Raw genomic sequence first — 27,779 nt, 5'->3', positions numbered from 1 at the left:
AAAACGTATAATTTTAAGTGTTATGTTTGAGATGCAACTCTAAATTCAGGAATCATACCACCAGCTCTCGAGAGGTTTTATATTAAGCTAAATGAAACATTTTATTAATTTACTAAAGTTAAATATATACACATGGCTACAAATTACTATGATCATAACTTTTAACAAATTCCCAAACTAATTTCCATTAAGGCAATTGCAACCCATGGGGGAGAATTTTCTCCCCGTTATGGGGGTTGTGTGGGGACGGGCACGCAGCTGCTCCCTGTGTGGGTGGGGGGGGGCGTTGCCTGAGTTGGGAGTGCGCTCTTTCATGCATGCGTTTAAAGTTTTAAGTTTAAACAGTTTAATAAAGTGTTGAAAAATTTTTATGACATGTCCCCTCATGTGAAACTGTCACATGAGCTGGGACATGTGCATTAATTTTAATTAAAAATTTTCTGAAAATTTTAAATCATTCATGAAACCTCATCCCACCCATGGATGAGGTTACATGAAAAATGCAAAGGCCGCCTGGGCTCTTTGCCTGCCCACCAACCTTAAGGTTGGACGGGCAGCTCAACTGATTGCCTTAATTGCTTATTAACAGGCCTTTAATAGGCCTTTGACAGAACTGAAAATCTAAATGACGCACGGTGACATCGGGACGCACACCCGATGTCACCCTGCATCATTTTACACCTCGGCAAATGGGACAGGGCCCGCTCGCCGAGCCGAAGATTCTGCCCATAGGTTTAACCAGACACCAGGCAAAGCATTTTCACCATATCAATTCAAAATGAGGTTCTTTTTACTTTGGTTCCTGTGGAGACAGTTGGGGGCTTATTGACCTCACATTGTCTCTGCTCTACGCAAACAAAACTGTTGAAGTTATACCTAGCACAGAACATTGGATGTAAATTCTCATTGTATCACCAACCTCTATGAACTCCATCTTTTAACAATAAAATCCCTTTCAGAGTCCCAATTTTATTAGTAATATAAACATATTGCTTGGTATCTGCTGGAAAGGCATCAGTTTTCACCCCACTTCTTGAATGCTCTATTCAAAAAATGCAAATACACTCTATCTCTCTTACATATCAAGACAAGTACACATCAAAGCAGCCAAGCCATCTGGCTTTAATCCAATTAAGATGCACCCACAGATTAAACCTCTATTTTAAAAGAGAAATATTTTCCAATAATATTATATACATTAATAGCTTCATGACACTCTGACATGCTCCTGTAGCCACAGTATTTATATGGCTGGTCTAGTTCAGATTCTGGTCAATGGTAACCCCCAGGATGTTAATAGTGGGGGGTTCAGCGATGATTATGCCATTGAATGTCATGGGGAGATGGTTAGATTCTCTCTTACTGGAGATAGCCATTGCATGGTACTTGTGTGGTACCTTATCAAATGCCTTTTGGAAATCGAAGTACACCACATCTACCACTCCCCTTTATCCACATTGAATGTTACTTCATCAAAAAAACGCTAACAGATCAGTTAAATACAATTCCCTTTACACAAAACCATGTTGGCTCTGCCTTGTCAAATCATGATTTTCTAAGTACCCTGCTATAAGCTTCTTAATAATGGATTCTTGCATTTTCCCCATGACAGGCGAAAAGCAAAATACTGCAGATGCTGGAATTCTGAAACAAAAACAGAAAATGCTGTAAAAACTCAACAGGTCTGGCAGCATCTGTGGAGAGAGAAACAAAGTTAACGTTTCGAGTCCATATGGCTCTGAAGAAGGGTCATATGGACTCGAAACGTTAACAGATGTTAGGCTAACTGGCCTATAGTTTCCTGCTTTCTGCCTCCTTCCTTTCTTGAATAAAGGCGTTAAATTAGCTACTTTCCAATCTGTTGGAGCCTTTCTAGAACCTAAGGGCAGAATTTTATGTCCCAGGGTGGGCGCACACCTAACCCGATTGAGTGTAAAATAGTGTGCGATGATGTCCGATGAGTGTCCCAATGTCATTGCGCATTCGCACGATATTTCAGTCAGTGGGGACATGCTAGAGTCGGCAGTGCGCCCGCCAACAATTAAGAGGCCTATTAAGGCCATTAAAGTTTCAATTAGCGGGGATTTTTCACTGCCGGTCCAACCTTACGGTTGGCGGGCAGGTGAATCAGCCAGGCGGTTTTTGCATTTTTGAGGAAACCCCATCCAAGGGCAGGATGAAGTTTATGATATTAATTTTTTTTAAATACAAATGTTTGGGCAGAATTTTTATAATCTGTATGTTTAGGTGAGTGAGTCCGATGTCTGGGCATTTTTTTTGCAATTTAAAGCTTTATTTCATGGTTTCAAATTCTTCAGCTCTCTGCCTTCAGGGAGCTTTCATTGCGCACTCCCTCATGCCCACGCTGACTTCAGCACCTGCTCCTCCTGCTCCCAGCCCAGGAACGCTGAGCCCTTCAGCGTGCGGTCAGGGAGTGATTGCGGACGACAGGCCATTTCCCAGCCGCTGCCAGACCCGCCTACTGCGCCTGTCTGACGACCTCAAAACTCAGCCCTAAAGAATTTTGGAAGATTATAAACAATGGCCAGGATTTTCTGGTCATCGGGCAGGCTCGGCTAGGCAAATCGGACTGCTGCCCGCGAATGGGCCACGACCGCCATTTCACGCTGGCAGGCAAATTAACGCCTGCCCAGCATGAAGCGTGCGCTGCAGCGCTCAGCGCTGCTTGTGTGGGGTGGGGGAGGAGGGTGAGTGTGGAATTTCGCACATGTGCACGCAGGAAAAGTTCCCTGAGTTTTCCCAGCACCCTTTCCCTGGTGATAGCGATTGTGTTAAGTTCATCCCTCCCAATCATTTCTTGATTTTCCATAGAGTGTATTTGGGACAATTTCTTAGACTAGCACGTTCTAAAGCCAACCAGGGCGCAGGCTATCCCAGGCCTTGTAATGCGCAATGAGACAGAATTAATCAAAAATCTCGTGGTAATGGAACCTCGAGGTGACAGCAATCACAACATGATAGAATTTCATGTTCAGTTTGAAATGGAGAAGTGTAAGTCAATCCCCTTCACTATACTGTCCCCTACTATCACTACATTTGTTTCTGCTCCCCCCCACTTGGATGGCTTCCTGTACCACGGTGCCATGGTCAGTTTGCTCATCCACCCTGCAGCCCCCACTCTCATCCAAACAAACTGAGGGAACCTCAAACCTGTTGGGCAATTGCAGAGGCTCACACTCCTGCCCTTTGGGTCCCCTTACCTGCCTCACTCACAGTCACAGCCTCCTGTCCTGTTCCTGCCCCAAATCAGAAGGCCCTACACTTAATAGTGAGACTGCCTCCTGGTATAAAGCATCCAGATAACTTTCCCCCTCTCTGATGGGTCGCAGCATTTGCAGCTCAGCCTCGTGGGTGTTGCTGGTGAGACATTATATACCCAGGGATGGTGATGGTGGTGTCTGGGACATTGTCTGTAAGGTATGATTTTACAGGTATGACTATGTCAGGCTGTTGCTTGATTAGTCTGGGACAGTTCTCCCAGTTTTGGCACAGATGTAAATAAGGAGGACTTTGAAGGGTCGACAGAGCTGGGTTTCCCTCTGTTGTTTACGGTGGCTAGGTCAATGCTGGGTGATCCGTCTAGATTAATTCCTTTTAGACTTCTTGCATTTTGATATAACTGAGTGGCTTGTTAGGCCGTTTCAGGGGACATTTAAGAGTCTGAGGTCACATGTAGGCTAATCCAGGCAAAGATGGCAGATTTCCTTCCCTAAAGGACCTTAGTGAACCAGATGGGTTTTTAGAACATTCGATGATGGTTCCATGGTCACCATTACTGAGTCTAGCTTTTTATAATTTCAGAATTTATTAATTGAACTTCAATTCCACCAGCTGCTGTGGTGGGATTTGAACTCATGACGCCAGAGCATTAACCTGGGCCTCTGGGTTAATAGTGCAGTGACATTAACACTAAGCCATCGCCTCCCCACTCCAACTGCATCTACACTCATAAACTTAGGTGCAGGACAATCTGAGACCACCTGATTTTTGCAGCTGAGAATTTTGGAGCTTAAATATTGTGTTCCTTCTGATTTTTCTTCCTGAAATCTATCAAACCCCTGACCACTTCTGCACCCACCAAAGTTCTCCCCATATGTTAAGGTGGACTAAGCATCTGGAATTCCCATCTGCAAGATCAGTGGAATCCAGTGAAATTTTTGATGAAGTAATTCAGCCATGAGATGGGTTTAAAATTGAAAAGAGGGAGGTATTGGATAGGTTATCTGTACTTCAAGTTTGTAAGGCCCCGGGAGCAGATGAGACGCATCCAAGGATACCGAGGGAAATGAGAGTGGAAATTGCAGAGACACTGGTCATAACTTTTCAGTCTTCCTTAGACTCAAGGATGGTCCCAGAGGTCTGGAGAATTGCAAACATTACACCCTTGTTCAAAAAAGGGTGCAAACATGAACCCTGCAACTACGTTTAAAGTCAGTTTAACTTCTGTGGTGGGAAAACTTCTAGAAACAATAATTTGGGACAAAATTAATAGTCACATGGACAAATGTGGGTCAATTATGGAAAGCCAGCATTGATTTATTGAGGGTAAATCATGTTTAACTAACTTGCCGGAGTTTTTTGAGGAGGTAACATTGAGGGTTTATGAGGGTAATGCTGTTGGTGTGACGTACGTAGACTTCCAAAAGGCATTTGATTTGGTGTCATGCAACTGACTTGTCAGCAAAGTTATAGCTTATGGAAGAAAAGGTACAGTAGCAACATGGATACAGAATTGGCTGGTGACAGAAAACAGAGGGTAGTGATTAGTGGATTTTTTTTCTGCTGGGGGAAGGTTTGTTGTGGAGTTCCCCGGGGGTTCGTGTTGGGACCCTTGTTTTTCCTGATATATACTAATGACCTAGATCTTGGTGTACAGGGCACAATGTCAAAGATTGTGAATGATACAAAACTTGGAAGCATTATGAACTGTGAAGAGGATAGTGTAGAACTTCAAAAGGACATAGACAAATCGGTGGAATGAGCAGACAGGTGGCAGATGAAGTTCAATGCACAGAAGTGTGAGGTGATTATTTTGGTAGGAAGAATGTGGAGAGACAATGTAAAATAAGGGATAAAGCCCTAAAGAATATAAGAAATAGGAGCAGGAGTAGGCCATTCAGCCCCTCGAGCCCGCTCCACCATTCGATGAGATCATGGTTGATCTTCTACTTCAACACTATTTTCCTGCACTGTCCCTGTATCCCTTGATGTTTTTAATCTGTAGAAATCTATCGATCTCAAGCTTGAACATATTCAATGAATGAACCTCCACAGCCCTATGGGGTAGAGAATTCTAAAGATTCACCGCCCTCTGAGTGGAGAAATTCTTCCTCACCTCAGTCCTAAATGGCCTGTCCCTTATTCTGAGACTGTGTCCCCTCATTCTAAACCACCCCCCCACCCCCAGCCAAGGGAAACATCCTTCCTGCATCTACCCTGTCGAGTCCTTTAAGAATTTTGTAGGTTTGAATGAGATCACCTCTCATTCTTCTAAACTCCAGAGAATAAAGGCTCAGTCTATTTAATCTTTCCTCATAGGACAATCCCTCCTTCCCAGGAATTACTTTAGTGAGCCTTCATTGCACTCCCTCTATGGCAAGAATATCTTTCCTTAGGTAAGGAGACCAAAACTGCGCACAATACTCCAGGTCGGGTTTCACCAAGGCTTTATATAATTGCAGTAAGACATCTTTACTCCAAATTCAAATCCTCTTGCAATAAATGCCAACATACCACTTGCCTTCTTAACTGCTTGCTGCCCATGTATGTTAGCTTTCAGTGACTCATGAACAAGGACCCCCAAGTTCCTTTGAAGTTCAACACTTCTCAGAAATACTCTGTATTTCTGTTTTTCCTACCAAAGTAGGTACCCTCACATTTCTCCACATTGTATTCCATCTGTCAAATTCTTGCCCACTTGCTTAGCCTTTCCAAATCCCATTGTAGCATCTTTGCATCATCCTCACAACTCACACTTCCACCTAGTTTTGTGTCATTTGCAAGCTAGGAAATATTACCTTTAGTCCCGACATCCAAATCATTGATATAGAATGTGAATAGTTGGGGCCAAGGCACTGATCCCAGTGCTACCCCACCAGTCACAGCTTGCCAACCTGAAAATGACCCATTTATTTCTAGGCCAGAATTTTTCCGTCAGCGAGTTGGGGGCGGGGCCCACTCGCCGATGCGGGACAACGTCGGGGGGAACCCCCGATGTCATCCCACCCCATTTAAATATTCAGCGAAATCAGCTGTCCACCCACCAACCTGTCAATGGCCAATTGAGGCCATTGACAGGATAATTAAGACAATTAAAGGCCCTGCCCGTCCAACCTTAAGGCTGGCGGGCAGGCCAGGAGCCCCAGCGGGCTTCTGAAAAAACATGAAACCTCATCCACTGGCGGGATGAGGTTTCATGTCTGTTTTAAAAAACTTTATGTGATATTTATTAACATGTCCCATCTCGTGTGACATTGTCACATGAGGGGGGCATGTTAATAATTTTTTTATTTTTCTATTTTTTAAGTTTATAAAACTTTCAGCGCTCTCCCTGAGACAGCACTTAGTCTCAGGGAGATGTGCGCTCTTTTGTGCGCATGCGCGAAAGAGCGCACTTTGACAGTTGGGGAATCCCTGCCCCCCATCGCACAGGAAGCGCATAGTGCTTCCCGTCGGGTGGCCCACTGGGCGGGCCTTAATTGGCCCGCCCACTCAAAATGGCAGCGGGGCCCGTTTTGGCGGCAGCGATCAGCTGCCCGCCCGCCACCAAGCCGGTGGGGCCTGCCCACCCATCATGGGCAAAATTCTGCCCCTAATCTGTTTTATGTCCATTATCCAGTTCTCAATCCATGGCAGTATATCATCCCAATCCCATATGCTCTAATTTTGTTTACTAACCTCTTGTGTGGGACCTCATCAAAAGTTTCTAAAAATCTAAACATCTCACATCCACCGGTTCCCCGTATCTATTCTGCTAGATACATCCTCAAAATACTCCAACAAGTTTGTTAAAAATGAGGACAGCAGATAGATGGGACACCATTACCTGGAAGTTCCCCCCAAGTCACTCACCTGACTTGGAAATATATCGCCGTTCCTTCACTGTCACTGGGTCAAAATCCTGGAACTCCCTCCAGGAGTACAAGAGCAAGGAGGTTATGTTGAATTTGTGTAAGTCACTAGTTCAGCCTCAGCTGGAGTATTGCATGCAGTTCTGGGTACTGCACTTTCACGAGGCTGCAAAAAGATTTCTGAGAATGGTTCCAGAAATGAGGTAGTACACTTAGTACACTCTGCCATTTCCTTATTCCCCATTATAAATTCTCCTGACTCCACATTTATTTTTTACTAATCTTTTCCTTTTTACATACCTATAGAAGCTTTTACACTCCATTTCTATGTTTCTGACTATTTTACTCTCATATTCTATTTTCCCCTTTTTAATCTTTTTCTTGGTCCTCCTTTGCAACCCCCCCATCCCCCCCCCTCCACCTAAAAGGGGTGGAGGAGCAGAGGGCCTGGGTGTATATATGCATAAATCATTGAAGGTGGCAGGTCAGGTTGAGAGAGGAATTATCAGTATCCTGGGCTTTATTAATAGGGCATAGAGTACAAGAGCAAGGAGGTTATGTTGAATTTGTGTAAGTCACTAGTTCGGCCTCAGCTGGAGTATTGCATGCAGTTCTGGGTACTGCACTTTCGCAAGGCTGCAGAAAGATTTCTGAGAATGGTTCCAGAAATGAGGTAGTACACTTATGAAGATAGATTGGAGAAGTTAGAACTGTTTCCCTTTGAGAAAAGACACCTGCCAAGAAAATATGTCTTATTGGAAATTATTTTTAAACAGAGTTTAGTGGTGTCTGTGTCTATGTATGTGTGTGTGTCTTAATTGGATTAAAGCCAGCTGGTCTAGAGGCTTTGATGTATAGAAGAGAAATAGGTTTGAAATGTTAATTAGGTAACATGGGGGAAATTTGCATTTTTTCTTTAAACAAACTAGTGTAGCTTGTATTCAAAGAGAGGGAGTGAAATATTACACCTAACCAGGTGAAGCTCAGAAAGTGTGTTTGTTTATTTTTCCCAAGGGTTACTAATAAAATTGGTGTTATGAAAGGGTTTTATTAATAGAAGAGGTAAAGTTCAAAAAGCCTAGTGATACAATGAGAATTTGCATTCAAAGAGGAAAATATGTATAAAGGAAGAGAAGGTTGTTGGTAAAAGAAGAGGGATTCTAAGATTTAAAGTCTCCGGCTGGTAAACCTCAAGCCACTGACTGCAAGGACCCAGAGCTGAAAGAAACTCATTTTGAATGTGACTGTCCAGAGTGCGCTTTGCCAGGGGTCTGTTTAAATCTATGAGTTTTACTGCTGCAGTAACGGGGGTGTAACTGGGAGTCAGGTTAATTTGGGGATTATTAGAAGTTATCATAGTGGTAATTTGTAGACATATGTATGTGCTTACAACCTTTTAATTAATGAATGTTTAGTTTTATAAAAAACCTCTTGAGACTCAATGGTCTTATTACTGAATTCAAAGCCTGCATCTTGAAACATAAAAATTGCAAAAATTGATTATGATAGTTGTTTCAAGTTTCCCTCTGGGATTTGAACAGCTCAGCATTTACCATCAGCTGTGTTATAATAAGCCTGAGAGGAGATTTGATAGAGGTATTCAAAATCATGAAGGGTCTGGACAGACTAGGGAAAAAACTGTTCCCACTCGTGAAAAGATCGAGAATGAGAGGGCATGGATTTAAACTAATTAGTAAAAGAAGCAAAATTGAGGGGAAACTTTTTAAATGCAGCAGGTGGCTGGGGTTTGGAATGCACTGCCTGTGGTGGAGGCAGGCTCAACTGAAGCATTCAAAAGGGAATTAGACTGTTATCTGAAAAGGAAGAACGTGCAGGGCTATGCTGAGAAGGTGGGGAAATGAAACTGGATGAGACCTGCCCTGAAGAAGGGTCATACGGACTTGAAACGTTAACTCTGTTTCTTTCTCCACAGATACTGCTGAGCTGTTGAGTTTTTCCAGCATTTTCTGTTTTTGTTTCAGATTTCCAGCATCCACAGTATTTTGCTTTTATGCTAGGTGAGTTGTTCGTTTGGAGAGCTGATGCAGACAAGATGGGCCATATAGCTTCCTTCTGCATTGTAACAATTCTGTGAGCTCTGTGATTTTTGACACAACATCTGTGTTGTGTGCTCCAGAATATGACTCCCCTTTTTCAATCCCATGGAAAACTGACTAGTAATACCTATATTATTGGAAAACATTAACCTTTCATGTTAGCAATGCCACTACATCAGAAATAAAAAATCTTGCAGTTACATAGCATGACACAACATCACACATCCCACTTAAGTCACGGTCGTAATGTAGGAAACATGGCAGACCATTTGCACACAGCAAGGTTCCACAAACAAAGAAATACACTTGCTAAGCTGTTTTTAAGTGATGTTGACTGTTGGATAGATATTGGCCAGGACCCTGCTCTTCATTGAACAATGCTGGGATCCTTTGTGTTCTTAAGAGGCCAGATGGAGCTACGGTTTAATTACTTTATGTTCTTGGTGGTTGAAGAGTCTCCAGAGTTTAGTGAAAGACAACGCCAGTGACAATGCAGCACTCCCTCGATGCTGGGAGCGCCTGTCTCGATTTTGCGCTCAAGTCTCTGGAGCGGGATCTGAGCCCGCAACCTTCTGACCCATTAGGCAACACTATTACAGTAAGCTATTTTACAATAACGCTATTAGTTTTGTTGATTTTTGAGTCCACAACTGGAGGCCATAAATGTAAAGATGTTACAAAAGGAATGCAGGAGAGCCTTCTTTATCTGGAGTGGCGATAATGTGGAACTCACTACAAGGAGGAGTAATCGCATGGCAGAATAGGATAACTGCATGTCATGGCACCATTACCCTTGGTGCCAATGGGGATGATTGTGTAAGGACCAAGTTAATTGTGTCTGCAGACCACCCTGCTGTCAGTGACTAGAATTGATTAGAAGTACCAGAATTTCTGTTTATCCTCCACTCACTTCTTTCCTGCTGTGGTGAAATCATCCTGCTTTAATCGGGAGATGTTGCTGTAGTTTTGGTTATGAGCTCTTTTTTTGATGTAGTTCGTAGAGAATCTTAAATAAACACTGTAGACTGTTTTTTTTTAAAAAAAAAAAGACCGTTTGCCATGAATCCTGATCTGTCTCCAATAGATTCGCTGGAAATAAATAGCAGTGAGCAGATATGCGGGAGGAGCACCAGCAAGGAGCTGATGCAACAAAAATATTACCTCAAAATCTGCACACATAGAAAAAAATGATCACAGATCTCAATTAAAAATAGTAAGGGTTTTCATTTCCAAGCAAATGACAACTATTATCGAAATGACTGCGTAACCCCCCACCACTGGACGACGGCGGCGACGATCGCCAACCGCCAACGGACCAATTTACCTCAGCGTCCCGGCTTTGAGGACGTGAGCACGCGAGGCCACCTGGGGGGCGGGGGGCTGACGTCACCACGTTCAGTGGGCAGGCATTTCGGACAAAAAGCAAAAAAAAAACTGCGGATGCTGGAAATCCAAAGCAAAAACAAAAAATAATAATAGCTGGAAAAACTCAGCAGGTCTGACAGCATCTGCGGAGAGGAGGACAGAGTTAACGTTTCGAGTTCCGTACGACTCTACAACAGGGGCCTTTGGACGTCATCGCGTTCGGCGCGCAGGAGCTCACGTCACCTGTCCAGCATGTGGGACCTCCCGGACGTCAGCGCGTAGACCACCCCCTTCCCCCCCTCCCTCCTCCCCTCCCTCTCGCGCCGCTCCATTCAAAACAAACCGAAACAAACGGCTTCTACGTCAGCGCGCGGCGGGGAGAAAGGGAAAGGCTTGTCGCGGAGGGGGGTGGGGGGGGGGGGGGGGGGGGGGGGAGGACTCGAGCCTGCTCTGTGAGATCATTGGCTCATCAGATCTCCATGGCGACCGGCTTCCGACCCTCCCCTCCAACCCCTCCTTCCCTCCCTCTGTCTCATCACCACCACCGCCCCTTTCCCATCCCCCCCCCCCACCACCACCAGCAGCTAAACACACCCACCGAACATCCCCCATTAACCATTTCCTTGCCTTCCCTCTCTCTCTCACCTTCCCCCTCCCCTCCCCGGAGAGAGAGGGAGCCAAAAGGGGGGGGCGGAAGAGGAAGCTTCCCCGGGAATTTATTCTGGATGGTTGTTCGTTTTTTTTTTGAAAAAAAAAACGGTTTTGAATTTGGGAAGATCTCCCAAGATTTCGCCTTCGACTCTCCTCCTTCCCCCCCCCCCCCCCCCCACCAAAGGACCGACCTCCATTTGCCTGACTGGCTTGAAGCAGCGAGGGAGGGAGGGAGAGGAGAGACAGAGGAGAGGGAGAGGAGGGCAAAGCAAAGCAGGATGAAGATGCTGCTATTGCTGCTGCCTCTTGCAGAGCCACATTATCTGCATTTTTAACTCTTCCCTCATTCGACCCACCACTTTTTATTTAATGGTGCATGTCGCTCTCTTTTGGATTTGAAAAGAGCCCCATTCTTTTGGGGGGTGGTGGTGGTGGTGGGTGGAAATCGCCTTTTTATATTGTTTTCTCCCCCCCTCCCCACCCACCTCCCCATTAAAATTAACCATCAGGATGTTGAAGAAAGTCCTGCGTGTTTCCAACCGTTCCTTCTTCGCCTTCATCTTCTTCTTCTCCCTGTCTACATCATGCCTGTACTTCATCTATGTGGCGCCTGGAATAGGTAAGAAACTGAGCTCCAGCAGTGTTTTTATAAATCAGCAGCGCGAAGCAGTTCGGTTTGTAGTTCTTTTTTTTTAAAAAAAAACAACAAAAAAAAATGGTCAGAGTTGAGTGAGGTTAAACCCTCCAATCTCTTCAACTTGCCCAAGCTTGTTCCATACAAGTTCTTGGCTTGAAATGATCCCATTTTCACTGAGGGCCCTCGCAGTTGTGGGTCCTGTTGTCAAGATTCATGTCATTTGGGCAGACGATTACTATGTGAGATACATGACAGGTATTTTACATTGTTACTAAGTGTACTGCAGGGGAAACACAGATGATTTTTATTTGTATCCAGCCACCTGAGTGAAATCGAGCCCTGGTACTTTACTGACAAGGTGGTGATCCCTGATGGTTCTGGACCTGGAGCTGAGATCACTTGTGGATCGATAGCTTCTTTGTGAATTGGCTTATGCCAATGTCTGGCTCTGGCTTTTGCTGTTGTTTCGCCCTTCTTCGTCTATGGGGGGGGGGGGAGAAATGTCAGGTGGTGTTGGGGCCATGAGGGACGTGGTAAAACATATTGAATTTATTGAAAGGTCATAACAAGACCAGTTTGTGTGTGATGGCTGTTGTCTTTTCCTATAATTCCTGGCTGCTCGCTGTCTGCAGGGTTTGTGCTGCACTGAATGATTAGCATTCTCCAAGATGCTTCACAACAGCCAACGGTGCTTTCAGTTGGCATTGCGAACGGGGCTGGTCCATGCCAAAATGACATTTCTGAAATGTGCTCAAATACTGCAGTATATAAACCTTTGTGATCTAGAATCGTAGAATGGTTATAGCACAGAAGGAGGCCTTTTGACCCATGATAGTCATGTCGGTTCTCTGCAAGGGTAACTCGGCTAATTCCACTCCCCCGTAGCTCTGCAATTCTTTTCTCTTCACATAATTGTCCACTTCCCTTTTTGAAAGCCACAATTGAAACTGCCTCCATCACACTCTCAGGCAGTGCTTTCCATGTGCTTTTTTTTTTAAAAAAACGTTTGTCCTCACGTTGGCTGAAGAACCAAAGACAATCACCTTAAGTCAGTGCCCTCCATTTCTCGACTGCCTCCCTCCCTGTCCTTTCTGCTAATGGAAACAGTTTCTTCCTATCCTGTTCAGACCCCTCATGATTTTGAACACCTCTATCAAACGTTCTCTCAAGAGAACAGCCCAAGCTCTCCAAATCTTCCCACATAACTGAAGGCCCACATCTGAGGAACCATCCTCGTAATTCTTTTCTTTTCACCCTATCCGAAACCTTCACAACCATCCTAACGCGGTGCTCAGAATTAGATACAATACTCTAGCTGAGGCTGAACCAGTGGTTCACCATAGTTTCCTTGCTTTTGTACTCTATGCCTCTATTGATGAAGCCCTGGATCCCATATGTCTCAACCACTTTCTCAACCTGTCCTGCCACTTTTAAGTGCACAAATCATTGTATACCCAGGTCCTTCTGCTCCTGCACCCTGTTTAGAATTGTACCCTTTTTTTAAACAATGCCTCTCCTCATTCTTCCTATCAAAATAAATCGCTTAGCACTTCTCTGCATTAAATTTCATATGCCACATGTCTCCCCATTCCAACAGCCTATGTTCTCTTGAAGTATATCACTAAAAGAAATGGGTGCAGAAGTCTCGAACCTGCTCCCCCTCACAGTATACGATACTTCCAGGTTTCGTGTCATCAGCAAATTTTGAAATTGTGCCCTGCACACCAAAGTCTAGATCACTAATATATATCAGGAAGAGCACGGGTCCTAACACCGACCCCTGGGGAACGCCACTGTAAAGCTTCCTCCAGCCCGAAAAGCAAACTTTCACCTCTACTTTCTTGTCACTCAGCCAATTTCTTATCCGTTTTGCTATATTGTCCCTTTTATTCCATGAGCCTGTAATGTGGCATTTTATCAAATGCCTTTTGGAAGTCCATGTGCACCACATCAACTGCATTGCCCTCATCAACCCTCTTTGTTACCTCATCAAAAAGTTCAGGCAAGTTAGTTAAACACAATTTGTCCTTAACAAATCCATGCTGGCTTCCATTAATTAATATGCTTTTGTCTAAGGGATTATTAATTTAGTCCATATTATAGTTTCTAATAGCTTTCCCATGACCGAGATTAAACTGACTGATCCCTAGTTGCTGGGCTTATCCTTACATCCTTGTTCAAAAAAAAAAGCAGTAACATTTGCAATTCTAGGCAGACACTTCAGTGCAATACTGAGGAAGTACTCAGAGATGACATCTTTTGGATGGGACATTACACTGTCTGCCCTCTTATGTTGATGTGGCATTACTAAGAAGAACAAGTGGACTTCTCCTCCCCAGTGTCCAGGCCAACATTTATCCCTCAGCCATCATTAAAAACAGATTGATCATTGTCTTGTTGCTGTTTGTGGAACCTTGCTGTGCATTAATTGGCTGTTGTGTTTTTCTACAACAGTGACTACACTTCAAATGTACATCATTGGTTGTGAAATGCTTTGGGACATCCTGAACTTATGGAAGGTGCTGCATAAAAAGGATATAGAGGCAATGGGGAGGGTGCGGAGAAATTTTACAAGGTTAATACAAGGAATACGAGGATTTTATATCAGGAAGGGATTGACAAGTTGTGTCTGTTCTCTCTTGGGGGAGAAAAAGAAGGCTGAGTGGTGACCTAATAGAGGTCTTTAAAATGATGAAAGGTTTTGATAGAGTGAATACAGCAAAACTAGAGACCATCAATATAAGATAATCACCAAGAAGTCCATTTGGGAATTCAGAAGAAACTTCTTTACCCAGAAGGTGGTGAGAAAGTGGAACTCACTGTGACGGGAGCAGTTGAAGTAAATGAAATAGATATATTTTAAAGGAAATTTGGATGAGCATATAGGAGAAGGGAAGAGAGGGTTACAATAGTAGATTTAGATGAGAAAAGATGGGAGGAAGTTTGAGTGGAGATGAACAAGTTGCACCAAATGGCCTGTTTTTGTGCAGTATATCCTACGCAATCCTGTGTAATAAGTGCAAGTTCTTTTCTTTGGTTTCTAGTTGTTGTAACAAACAAATATGTGGAAAATGGGGGAAAAAGTTGATTGTGCCAGTTCCCAACAGTTACGGTGTTATAGATTATAATCAATAATTTAATTTCTTTGAAAGAGGCTATTAACCAAATTTCCAAAAAGATAACTCCCTGACCCATCAAATTAAACAAAACTGCTGATACAGCAGTACACCTTACAGCTCAGTCGAGACTGGTTAGTTATATGCATGTAGTTTCTAACTGTGTGTTCGCAGTTTAACTTAAATAACCTATGTATTCTGATCAATGTTATCCATGTATCTTGTTAAACTAAGCCATTGCCATTTGAATTACTCATCCAGTTGAAATAAGTTCACCTCTGTGAAATTTTAATATTTTGAATGACTCATTTAGATATTTCGAAGGGTCTCGTCATGATTTCTATTTCAAGTGCTGACTGACTCATTGTGTTGGTCCAGCATTTTCTACTTTAATTTTAGGTTACGAGACTTCATTTTGCTTAAATTCTGGTGTGGCTGTCTTGAAATACAGCTCAGGAACTTGGATTTATGGCTGTTCTTCAAACTGCCACATTGTACATCAATGTTCTTTTGAAATTGAAGTATTCAAGATCACAGTGTTTCAAATATACCACATTAACAAGTTGTACAAGCATACAAAATAATTTGTTTCTATTTAGATACTGCTGACTGTATCCCAGTACCTCCCTGATTCCTTTTGCTGGATACATTTGATTCATTGCCAATAATCCCACTTTATGTTGCTTCTTTTCCACATTTACCAGGGGAGGCCCATAGAACCTATACATGTTTCGCTGTTTTGAAGCTAGTTCTTTATTTTAAACTGCTGAATAGCTTATTATTTCTGGAATGCAGTTTCAATAATTTGAGAGCTTTTAAAATCATAGATATCCTTTGAAAATGTGGTTTCTGCATGTTCAGCCCAGAATGGGATGCATCCACAGCTACTAAGGGAATTGAGAGTGGAAATTGCGGAGACGCTGGCCATAATTTTTAGTCTTCCTTAGGCTCAGGTGTGGTCCAAAAGGATTGGAGAATTGCAAACTTTACACCCTTGTTCAAAAAAGGGTGTAAAGATAAGCCCAACAATTAAAAGCCAGTCACTTTAACTTCAATGGTGGGGAAACTTCTAGAAACAATAACTCGGAATAAAAATAATAGACACGTGGACAAATGTGGGTTAATTGAGGAAAGTCAGCATGGATTTCTTAAGGGTAAATCATGTTTAACTAACTTGCTGAGTTTTTTGAGGAGGTAGCAGAGAGGGTTAATGAGAATAATATTGTTGCTGTGGTGTACATGGACTTTCAAAAGGTGTTTGATATAGTGCCACAAATCAGACTTGTGAGCAAAGTTATAGCTCATGGAATAAACGGAACGGTAGCAAGATGGATACAGAATTGGCTGAGACAAGAAACGAGAAAGTAGTGGCTAATGGATGTTTTTCCTGCTGGAGGAAGGTTTGTAGTGGGAGTTCCATAGGGGTCAGTGTTGGGATCCTTGCTTTTGCTGACATATATTAATGACCTAGGCCTTGGCGTACGGGCTTCCATTTCAAAGTTTGCAGATGATAAACTTGTGAATTGTGAGAAGGATAGTGTAGAACTTCAAAAGAACATAGACAAGTTGGTGGAATGGGCAGACAGGTAGCAGATGAAGTTCAATACAGAGAAGTGTGGGGTGAATCATTTTGATAGGAAGAACATGGAGAGACAATGTAAAATAAAGGGTACAACTCTAAATGGGAAGGAGGAGCAGAGGGATCTGGGTACATATGTGCATAAATCATTGAAGGTGGCAAGACAGGTTGAGAGAGCAGTTAATAAAGCATACAGTATCCTAGGCTTTATTAACAGGGTCAAAGGGTACAAGAGCAAGGAGGTTATGTTGAATATGTATAAGTCAATATTTTGGCCACAGTTGGAGCATTATATCTAGTTCTGGATGCTGCACTTCAGGAAGGATGTGAAGGCCTTAGAGTGGGTGCAGAAAAGATTCATAAAAATGGTTCCAGCAAGGAGGAGCTTCAGTTATGAAGATATATTGGAGAAGTTAGGACTGTTCTCCAATGAGAAAAGAGGGTTGAGAGGAGATTTGAAGGAGGTATTCAAAATCATGAGGGGTCCGGACAGAGTAGACAGAAAAAAACTGTTCTCACTCATGAAAGATTCAATTGAAGCATTCAAAAGGGAATTAGACTATTATCTGAAAAGGAAGAATGTGCAGGGTTATTGGGGCAAAGGCAGGGGAATGGTACTAGGTGAGTTGCTCATTCCGAGAGCTGGTACAGACATAATGGTTACAGCGCAGGAAGCCATTTGGCCCAACATGTGAATTAACCCGTATTTTAATTATGAAAATTGGCAAGCTCCCCTATTAACCCAGCTTGCCTCTGAATTTTATGGGTAAAGGAGACTTGTGATTTTAACTTTCCTTTCTGCAATATGTCCATCCAGCTGAGTTTTGATTACTGATGTAATGTCTCTCATCTACAGAAACCAGCTCCTATTCCAGTGTTATCTCGGAAAGTAAGAAAACCATCCCCTTCACGTTCTCCCCATTCCAACATAAACAGCTTCCTTCAGCATCCCTCTTCCAAAATTCTGCCATCTTTACATTTTATATTAAATGTAAAGAGCTCATGGATTTCTTCATTTCCAAAACTAATACAAGCAGCCACATGTTTCCCTTGCTCTACTGTCTGCTATCCCAGCTTTCTCCTCCAAATATTTTCTTGCGGCCCTCTCCACCCCCACACCCCACTCTGGCCCTCACCACACTCCTTAAGATCCATTACCTTAACCTGAGGGGGGAGAAAGTGGCGGTGTGCTAATGTCACTGGACTAATAATCCTGAGGCCCAGGTTGATGCCCTGGGGACATGGGTTCAAATCCCACAGGAGTTGGTGGGAATTGAAACCTGGTTTTGGTAATAGTGACCATGAAACTATCATCAATGATAGTTTGTGAAAACCCATCTGATTCACTAATGTACTTTAGGGAAATCTGCCAGCTGCCTACATGTGATTCCAGACCAACAGCAATGCAGGCAAATATAGGTAATGTGGTTGACTCTTAACTGCCCTCTGAAATAGCCTAGCAAGCCACACAGTTCAAGGGCAATTAGGGATAGGCAATACTTTCTTGCCTGACCAATGATGCCCACATCCCATAAAAGGATAAAGCAATCTCCACTCCCACCACCCACCCGCACCCCACCCAGCCACTTCCAGAATCGGTTCCTGTTTCTACCACTCCTTGGCCCAGTGTTTATCAATATCATTAAGAATTCACTGCCCTCTGACATTGTACCAAAAATGCTGGACTTTTTGCAAGTCCATCCTTTACCTTTCCTCCAGCTTTTAACTCTCACTTCACCTCCATTGTGCGGTTCCAAGTTTCTGAAGTGTGTTATTTGCACTCAACTTCTCTCATTTCTTATGTTGGCAGTTGCCAATACCATCAATCTGGCTTCTGTGCTATCACAACAGTTTCAATACTGTTGTAATTATTGGTGGCAATGATATATACTGTGTGATTAGGATGGAATTGATCTTCTTTATCCCCCTCTCCTCCCCGCCACCCCCCCACCCCAGCTCTGCACATGGCCAGTCAATCCATATGGTAGCAAATTTATTTACTGGAAACTCACAGATCCAACAGATATCATTTAATATAATCATCTACTTTAATCCCACTCTTTTGCTTGCTTCCTAGACATCCTTTTAATTTTCCTATTTTTTCAAACAACTATATAATTCCTTTTTCTTTACCAGGTAATTTGGAAGTTTAATCATTCCCTCTGCAAAAACATTTCTAACATTCCCCTTTAATTTGTACCCTCTCATTTCTGTGTCATTGCTCAGCAGAAAAGATCTATCATAGTCCTTCATAACTTTGAAAACCTCTACCTCACACCTGACTTCTCCGCTTTTTATTTTCTAGCTCACAAGGCTGACCTTCCTCTAAGACTCTCCCTTGCTCTAGGCCTGAACATGCACCACCCTAGTTTCTCTCCTATCTCCCCTTGTTCCCTCTCTGCACTCACCTTGTCAATGAAACCTATCTCCTGCTGCTTTGACTCTCTTCCCACTGAACAACTGACCACCCAACATCCCTTCCTGGCCCTTAATGGTTGTCTCTCTTCAGTTGTGTGTCTTTCTTTCAAATTTGCTGTCATCATCCATTCCTTAAAGAAACCAAACCTTGACCCCTTTGTCCTTGCAAACTACCACTCCTTCTCCAACCTCTTTCTTTTTTTCTCCAAACTCCTTCAATGTCTGGCTGCCTTTCAAAACTATTCCTCCTCATCCTCCCTGACCTGTCACACCATCCTCTTTTGGAGTCTCCACCATTATCCAACAGGGTAGGACTGCACTAGCCTGATTCCATTTCTATCTAATCATAGTCAGAAACCTGTTCTGGCTTCTCTTCTTGCTCCCTGGTTGTTAAATCTGGTGCCACCCAACGATCTATTTTATTTCTCATCTACGTGGTGCTCCATGGCAACATCATCCAAAAACACACTGGGTCCGGGACAGAGGCGGATGGGGAATTTTGCGCTGCCAGCCTGCGTTCCAGTTTCCCAACTCCATCGCGTGCCAGGTCATTTTTCCAGGAGTGGGATGTGGGGAATTTTACGCTGCCAGCCTGCGTTCCAGTTTCCCAACTCCATCGCGTACCAGGTCATTTTTCCAGGAGTGGGATGTGGGTGATGTGATATGATTACGCACCTGCAAGCAGGAGGTAACCGGTTTTCCCAATTAATGGCCTGTTAATGGAGCTGACCTCCAAGTTCCCGGAGGCATTAGGAGATGTTTTAGCTTCCTGAATGTAGCCTCCTGGTGAGTTGGGGTGGGCGGGGGGACACGGGGGCAGTACTCCAGGCAGGCTTAGAGGCCCTCTCTGCTTGCCTGGATACAGCAACAGCCCTCTGCAGAGGCACTTTCCCCCCACATCCATGGCTGCAAAAGCCATTTTTTAAGTTTGAAATTGGAGAAATGGTACATCCATTTTGAAGCACCTTTTCCCTCACTTACCTGCCACTACAGTCTGCCGCTGCTGCTGCTTCCAAGCTGGAAGGCCTCTGGCCATCACTTAGCCACTCTGGAGAAAATAACATTCAGTGACTGTTACCCAAACAGTATGACACCCTCCTCACCCTCTCCTCTGAAGCCTGACGGCAGCTTTCAAAAGCCAACAGGGAAATCTTGACCACAGTGACTGTTCCCACATGTACATTGACAACATACAGCTTTATCTTACGTTGATGAGTTGGAGTCCGGACTCTGCACCAGAATGGAAGATGGTTACTTGGACACTTGGTTCCAGGATGCAGTCACACTCCTTAGGTTAAGTACTTCAGATTTGACCTGGGATTTGGGACAGGAGAGTATGATTACGAGCGAGGCCGGTATGTGGACCCAGAAGGTAGCAGCGGAGGAGCCTTGCCCCTTGCAGTTGTCTAACAGATACAAGATTCTTGCAACTTGTATGGATAAGAGCAGGATGATAAGAGGGAGGATGAGCAAACTAACCTCAGAACCATGGAACAGAGGGGCACAGAGGGAATAAAAAAGAATATAGTAGTAGGGACAGTATAGTTAAGGGGATGGATGTTGTTTTCTGCAGCTAGGAGCTTGAGTCCCGAAGGCAGTGTTGCTTGCCTGGTACCATGGTTGAGGACATCTCCTTGGGGCTCGAGTGGAAGGGGAAGAATCTAGTTGCCTTGGCCTACATAGGTACCAACTACATAGGTAGGACTAAAAAAGAGGTTTTGTTAAGGGAGTGTGAGCAGCTAGGGGATAAATTAAAAAGCAGTAGTCTCTGGATTGCCAACTAAGTCATGATCAAATTGGCAAAAGGTAAACAAGATCAGAGAGTTGAATGTGTGACTTGAAGACTGGTGTGGGAGAAATGGGTTTTGATTCATGTAGCAACAATCGTCATCATTGTTGTCTGTCCCTCAACTCAAAGATGTCTGCTCAGGCTTGAGTTTCTGCCACGAGCCTTCATGTAACTCAACAGGCTGATTCTCGACCCAGAGATCTTTGGGCACATGGAGCAGGATGAGGTAGTCGGATCTGGAGTTCAAGATTTGCTTCCTTTTCTTTCCTTCTCTGCTGCCACTCTTTCTCATCATTGAGACATTGTGTTACGCAGCTTAATGGACAAGTTGTCGCCATTCTGAACAAAGACCCTGGTAGTAGCCTGCGCAAAACTTTGTGTAACATGGGGATATTGGGGAACTATCATTGTCCACATGACATTGATTTTAGTGACATGTCAAACCGATGGGCCCTCAATTATGTGCAATCTATATTAATGACTTGGGTGAAGGTAGAGTATATCATCAGCAAATTCGGCTACAATAAAAAGATAGGTGGGAAAGCAAGTTGCAAGGAGGACACAGCCTGCAAAGGAATATAGATGTGTTAGGTGAGTGGGGAAAAAAAAATTAGATGGAGTCTAATGTGAGGCAGGAAGAATAGAAAAGCAGAATGTTATTTAAATAGAGACTGCAGAATGCTGCGGTACAGAGGGATCTGGGTGAGCTTGTACATGAATCTCAAAGTTAGCATGCTGATGCAGCTTGTAATTTGGAAAGCAAATGGAATGTTGGCCTCTATTGCAAGGGGGATAGAGTATAAAAGTAGAGAAATCTTGCTACTAATTTATAGGGCTCTGGTGAGACCACATCTAGAGTACTGTGTACAGTTTTGGTCTCCTTATTTAAGGAGGGATTGCATTGCAGGCATGAGAGAATGTTCATGAGGCTGATTCCTGGGATGAAGGGATTGTCTTAAGAGGAAAGGTTGAGCAGGTTGGACCTATACTCATTGGAGTTTAGAAGAACGAGAGGTGATCCTATTGAAACATATAAGATTCTGGGAGAGCTCGACAGGTAGATGCTGAGAAGATATTTCCTCTCTTGGGGGAATTGATGTGTAGGTAATATTTGTGTACGTATATCTGCCAACTTAGAAAACTAGCAAAAGTTGACTAAATGCTTAAAAAACTGCCATATCAACCCTAGGAAAGGAAACAATTCAAGAATGATCCTGATGCAAAAGCAAGCAGTTGTACAGGCTTTCTAACTTTAAGCTGCAGTTATATTCTAGTGATCAATTGTGGGGTTAAAGGAGACGTCAAAGAATGGTTGTTGGGAACAGGAAATAACGCTGAAGCATATTCCACGGATAGGATCTGGCAAGGATATTGAGGATTTTAGAGACAAGGATTAATGCATTGAAGGACAAGGAGCCTGTACAGGTTACTGAGGAAGATGTAAAAGCAAAATACTGCGGATGCTGGAAATCTGAAGCAAAAACAACGTGCTGGAAAAACTCAGCAGGCCTGACAGCATCTGTGGAGAGAGAAACAGAGTTGAAGTTTTGAGTCCGTATGACCCTTCTTCAGAGCTACAGTGAAGTAGAAATATGATAAAAGTTATATTGTTTAAGGGGGGTGGAGCAGGTGAAGCTGGATAGAAGGCCAGTGATAGGTGGGGGCAAAAGAGAGATTGACAAAGATGTCATGGACAAAAGGACAAAGGGTGTGTTAATGGTAGTGATAAGGGTGAAAAAAAGTGCTGATAGTGGCAAAGGTAAGAAAGCAGAATGTGATAATAGCAGAACAAGGGTAAGCACTCTGAAAAGAACAACATGAACAAGTATCAGATCGTCCTTGTGGAGTTGGCGGTGGGGGGGGAGGGAGGAAGGGATTGAAAATGGGATAGAAATGGGGATAAAACAATGAATAAAAATATGTGGATAAAAAAATAAAAATGAATTTTGAAAAAGGGGGTGAAGATAGAGGAGAGAGTTCATGTCCTGAAGTTGTTGAACTCAATATTAAGTCTGGAAGGCTGTAAAGTGCCTAATTGGAAGATGAGGCACTGTTCCTCCAGTTTGCATTGTCTTCACTGGAACATTGCAGCAGGCCAAGGATGGAGATATGGGCATGAGAGCGGGATGGTGTCTTGAAATGGCAAGCATCAGGAAGGGCTGGGTCATGCTTGTGGACAGACCGAAGGTGTTCCGCAAAGCGGTCACCCAGTCTGCGTTTAGCCCCTCCAGTGTAGAGGAGACTGCATTGGGAGCAGCAAATGCAGTAGACTAAATTGAAGGAGGTGCAACTGAGGTGCTGCTTCATCTGAAAGGAGTGTTTGGGCCCTTGGACAGGGAGGAGGTAAAGGAGCAGGTGTTGCACCTTCTGTGATTGCATGGCAAGTTGCCATGGAAAGGGGATGAGGTGTTGGGGGTGATGGAGGAGTGAACCAGGGTGTCCCGGAGGGAACGGTCCCTACGGAATGCTGACGGGGGAGGGGGGAGGGGGGTGGAGTGGGGGGGGGGGGGGGGGGGGGGGCGGTTGGCGGGCGGTGGGGTCAGGGGAAGATGTGCTTGGTGGTGCTATCATGCTGGAGTTGGCAAAAATAGCGGAGGATGACCATTTGAATGCAGAGGCTGGTGGGGTAAAAAAAAAAGCGAGGACAGGGGAGACCCTATCATGGTTCTGGGAGGGAGAGGAAGGTGTGAGGGTGGAGATATGGTTGAGGGCCCTTTCAGCCACACTGGATGGGAAACCTCAGTTAAGGAAGAAGGAAGACATGTCAGAAGCGTCGTTTTGAAAAGTGACATCATTGGAACAGATGCGACAGAGGCAAAGGAACTGAGAGAATGTGATGGAGTCCTTATAGGAAGAAGGGTGTGAGGAGCTGTAGTCGAGGTAGCTAGGAGTCGATGGGCTTGTAATGCATATCGGTGGACAGTCTGTCACCAGAAATGGAGACACAGAGGTCAAGGAAGGGGAGGGAAGTGTCGGAGATGGACCATGTGAAGGTGATAGAGGGGTGGAAATTGGAAGCAAATTGGAAATTTCATTACATTTCTACTTCTCTGTAGCTTTAAGGGTCATACAGACTTGAAACATCAACTCTGTTTCTGTCTCCACAGATGCTGTCAGACCTGCTAAATTTGTCCAGCATTTCTGTTTTTTCACTAGGGAAGAGGTGATGGTTGAGTTGGACTTTGACAGGATAATTTGGGCAAATTGTAGTTTATGGAGGATCAAAGGACAGCAAATTGTGCATTAGAGTAACCAAGATAGAAGGTAATACAGCAGTAACAACAACTTGAGTTTCTTTAAGTAACATTTTAACTTATAGTCAGAAAGCATCCAAAGGTCCTTTAGAGGCATAATTGGACAAATATGGTCACTGAGTCAAAGAAACAGATGTTGGGTGTCCATAGTTTGAAGTTGGTTGGTTTTAAGGCAGATTTTAAGAGATGAAGCAGACTGGTCAGGTGGTGGGGTTTAGAGGGGCAATTTCAGAATTTCAGAGCATGGGGCCTAGATGGCAGAAAGTGCAGACACCAATGGTGAAGACAAGGGAGGGTCATGCTCAAGAGGCCAGATTCAGAGAATTGGAGAGTTCTTGTGATGGGCAGGGGGTAAAGGGGTGGTGAGGGGTTGGGACCACTAATCTGTTGTGCTGGAGGAGGGTGAAGGGATAAGGGAGAGGGACAGGATTTAAATATGATCTTAGACTGTTTTTTTGTGGACTGGGAGCCAATGTAGATAAGCAAGAATAGGAATGATGGATGAGCAAGATTTAGCGCCAGAATAGGATAACCTGAAGTTTACAGAGTAGGACAATGTGAAGCTGACCAGACCAGCAATTGGGAATCAAAATGGCAAAAACATGAATCTTCTGTGTATGAGATTCAGAATCAAGAAGTGAAACCAGGCATCACTTTGGAGGTGGGTGTAAGTGGTCTTGTGATGGATGCGATATGGATTTTAAAACCCAGATTGGGGTCCATGAGTATTTATTTATTATTTTTGCTAATTCATTCATGGAATTTGGGCATTGCTGGCTATGCCATTATTTATTGCCCATCCTTAATTGCCCTTGAGAAGGTGGTGATGAGCTGTCTTGAACCGCTGCAGTCCCTGTGGTGCATGTACACCCACAATGCTGTCGGGGGGGACTTCCAGGATTTTGACCCAGTGACAGTGAAGTAACAGTGATATATTTCCAAGTCAGGATGGTGAGTGGCTTGGAGAGAAATTTCCATGTGGTTTTGTTACCATGGATCTGCTGTCCTTGCCCTTCTAGATGGTGGTGGTTGTGGGTTTGGAAGGTGCTGTCTAAGGAGGCTTGGTGAGTTGCTGCAGTGCATCTTGTAGATGATGCACACTGCTGCTACTGTGCATGTGGAGGGAGTGAATGTTTGTAGATGGGGTGCCAATCAGGTAGACTGCTTTGTCCTGGATGGTGTCAATCTTCTTGAGTGTTGTTGGAACTGCACTCATCCAGGCAAGTGGAGAGCATTCCCATCACACTCCTAACCTGTGCTTGTAGATGGTGGACAGGCTTTGAGGTGTCAGGAGATGAGTTACTCACTGCATGATTTCTAGCCTGTGACCTGCTCTTGTAGCCACAGTATTTATATGGCTAGTCCAGTTCAGTTTCTGGTAAATGGTAACCCCCAGGATGTTGATAGTGGGGGATTCAGTGATGGTAATATAATTGAATATCAAGGGGCAATGGTTAAATTCTCTCTTGTTGGCGATGGTCATTGCCTGGCACTTGTGTGGCATGATTGTTACTTGCCACTTGTCAGCCGAAGCCGATGGTCTTCCTGCATTTCAACGTGGACTGAGGAGAGCCGGGAGCTTCACTGTTTGAAGCAGCGAGAGGAGAGCCGGGAGCTTCACTGTTTGAAGCAGCGAGAGGAGAGCCGGGAGCTTCACTGTTTGAAGCAGCGAGAGGAGAGCCGGGAGCTTCACTGTTTGAAGCAGCGAGAGGAGAGCCGGGAGCTTCACTGTTTGAAGCAGCGAGAGGAGAGCCGGGAGCTTCACTGTTTGAAGCAGCGAGAGGAGAGCCAGGAGCTTCTCTGTTTGAAGCAGCGAGAGGAGAGCCGGGAGCTTATGCTTTTGCCAAAACTTTTTCAGTCTCCAGGAACTGATTCTTGCTCTGTTACAGGAGAAGAAACTGGTTGATTGGTGAGTTTCTGGTAAGTGATTAAAGCTTATTCTATTCCTGAGGCTCAAAATGGTATATTTTGAACGGGAGGTGAGCAGGAGAGGATAAAAGGCGCAGATTGAGAGGCCTACCTGCAGTGAGACTAGCGGCAAAGTGATGTCACGAACCACAATGTGACATCAGTGCCGAGAATGCAGTTGATTGGTGAGTATTTCTAATCTTTAAAAGTAAAGTTTGTGTTTAGGTCTCTAATCTTTTTTTCTGTTTCTTAGAAATAACTTGTTAAGTATGAGATTGATACTGATTTTTAAAAAATATTAATTATAATAAAGGTAAAGAGTGGGGGACCCTTCAAGTGTAAACAGCAGGGATACTAGAGTAATTAATTAATTAATTAAGCAAAATACAATAGTGGTGGCAGGATGGGTGATGTGTTGCTGCTGCAGCATGTGGGAGCTGCTGGACACCAAGGTGATCCAGAGCAAACACATCTGTAGTAATTGTTTGCAGCTCAAGAAACTTCAGATCCAAGTTAAGGAGCTGGAGTCTGAGCTGCAGACATTGCGCCACATCAGGGAGGGGGTAGTTACCTGGACACTTTGCTCCAGGAAGCGGTCACACCCCACAGATTCAAATTTGGTCTGTGATCAGGGATAGAAAGGTGGGACTGCAGATGAGGCAGGTATGTGAACTTGGGGGTAGCCTTCTAGGAGCCTCGGCCCCTAATTGTCCAACAGTTACGAAATTCTTGCAAGCTGTGTGTACAAGAGCGGGGACTGCAGGGAAGATGAGGGAACTGCAAGGAAGGTGAGCCATTCAAATGGGGGGGGGTGGAAATAGGAACGTAGTAGTGGTAGGTGACAGTATAATTAGGGGGAATAGATACTGTTCACTGCAGCGAGTTCCAAAGGCTATGTTGCCTACTCAGTGCCTGGGTTAAGGACACCTTCTCAGAGCTGGAGAGGAACTTGGACTGGGAGGGGAGGCACCCAGTTGTCGTCATCCATGTTGGTACCAACGATGCTAAAAGGAGGTTCTGCTAAAAGTAGTTGAACAGTTAGGATCTAAATTAAAAAGCAGAACCTCCCAAGGTAATAACCTCAGGATTACAACCTGAGCCACAGGAACACTGGCATAGGGTGACAGGAAGATATAATTCCCATAATGTGATTGGAATTTATTGTAAAATAGGGGTGCGTGTGTACATGCGCATGTCTTAATTGGATTAAAGGCAGCTTGTCTGAAGGCTTTGATATAAACATTGGGGAAGTTTAGAGTGTAAGATGTAAAAGAGCATTTGCATGTTTAAATAAACCAGACTAGATTGTTTTCAAAGGAGGGGTGAAATGCGTCACCTAGCCAGGTAAAGTTTAGAAACTGTGTTTATTTTTCCCAAAGATTACTGGTAAAGCTTAGTGCTATGAGAGATTTTTATTTTCAGAAATATAAAGTCCAAAGACATAGTGAAACAATGGGAATTTGCATTCAAAGGGGAAAATATGTATAAAGGAGCAAAGGCTGTGTGTAAGGGTAGGCATTTTTAAGATCTAACAAGTGTGAAAAGCCTTCAGCATCGATGCCTCAAGCTGCTGTTTTCAAAGAACTGAAATTAAGAAAACTCACTTTGAATTTGACTAGTTCAGGATATTGTGTCTCACTTTGCCTGCGTCTTTTAAAATCTGTGTCTTACTGTTGCCTTAATGAAAGTGTAACTGGGAGTTAACTTCTAAATCCTCTAATGAATCTATCATAGTAATTTGTAGATCTCTATATGTGTTTAAAATTTCTCTTATTAATAAATGCTTAATCTAGCTTTGTAAAAACCTATAAGACTTGGTGGTCTTATTGCCACTGAATTCAAGACACATCTTGAAATTTATACAGAATGCACAAGAAGTTGTGGCAGTTGTTTCAAGTTTCCCTTTGGGATTTG

The 27,779-nt window shown here is 43.8% G+C and overlaps 1 protein-coding gene across 1 annotated transcript in view; it reads left to right on the top strand.

Annotated features, from left to right (window-relative positions):
* The first annotated feature begins 11,657 nt into the window (after window positions 1-11,657).
* The window catches only part of b4galt6 (UDP-Gal:betaGlcNAc beta 1,4- galactosyltransferase, polypeptide 6), a 68,340-nt gene continuing 52,218 nt past the window's right edge, over window positions 11,658-27,779 (top strand). Inside the window, exon 1 of the mRNA XM_078541138.1 lies at window positions 11,658-11,783. Within this exon, the coding sequence (XP_078397264.1) occupies window positions 11,675-11,783 (109 nt within the window). The 5' untranslated portion in view covers window positions 11,658-11,674. The remainder of the gene's footprint in view (window positions 11,784-27,779) is intronic.

The sequence above is a fragment of the Cetorhinus maximus genome, chromosome 4 (genome assembly GCF_964194155.1).
Source record: "Cetorhinus maximus chromosome 4, sCetMax3.hap1.1, whole genome shotgun sequence".
Taxonomy (NCBI): Eukaryota; Metazoa; Chordata; class Chondrichthyes; order Lamniformes; family Cetorhinidae; genus Cetorhinus; species Cetorhinus maximus.
The sequence above is the reverse complement of the archived record's forward strand: the minus strand, read 5'-3'. Positions and strand labels throughout refer to the sequence as shown.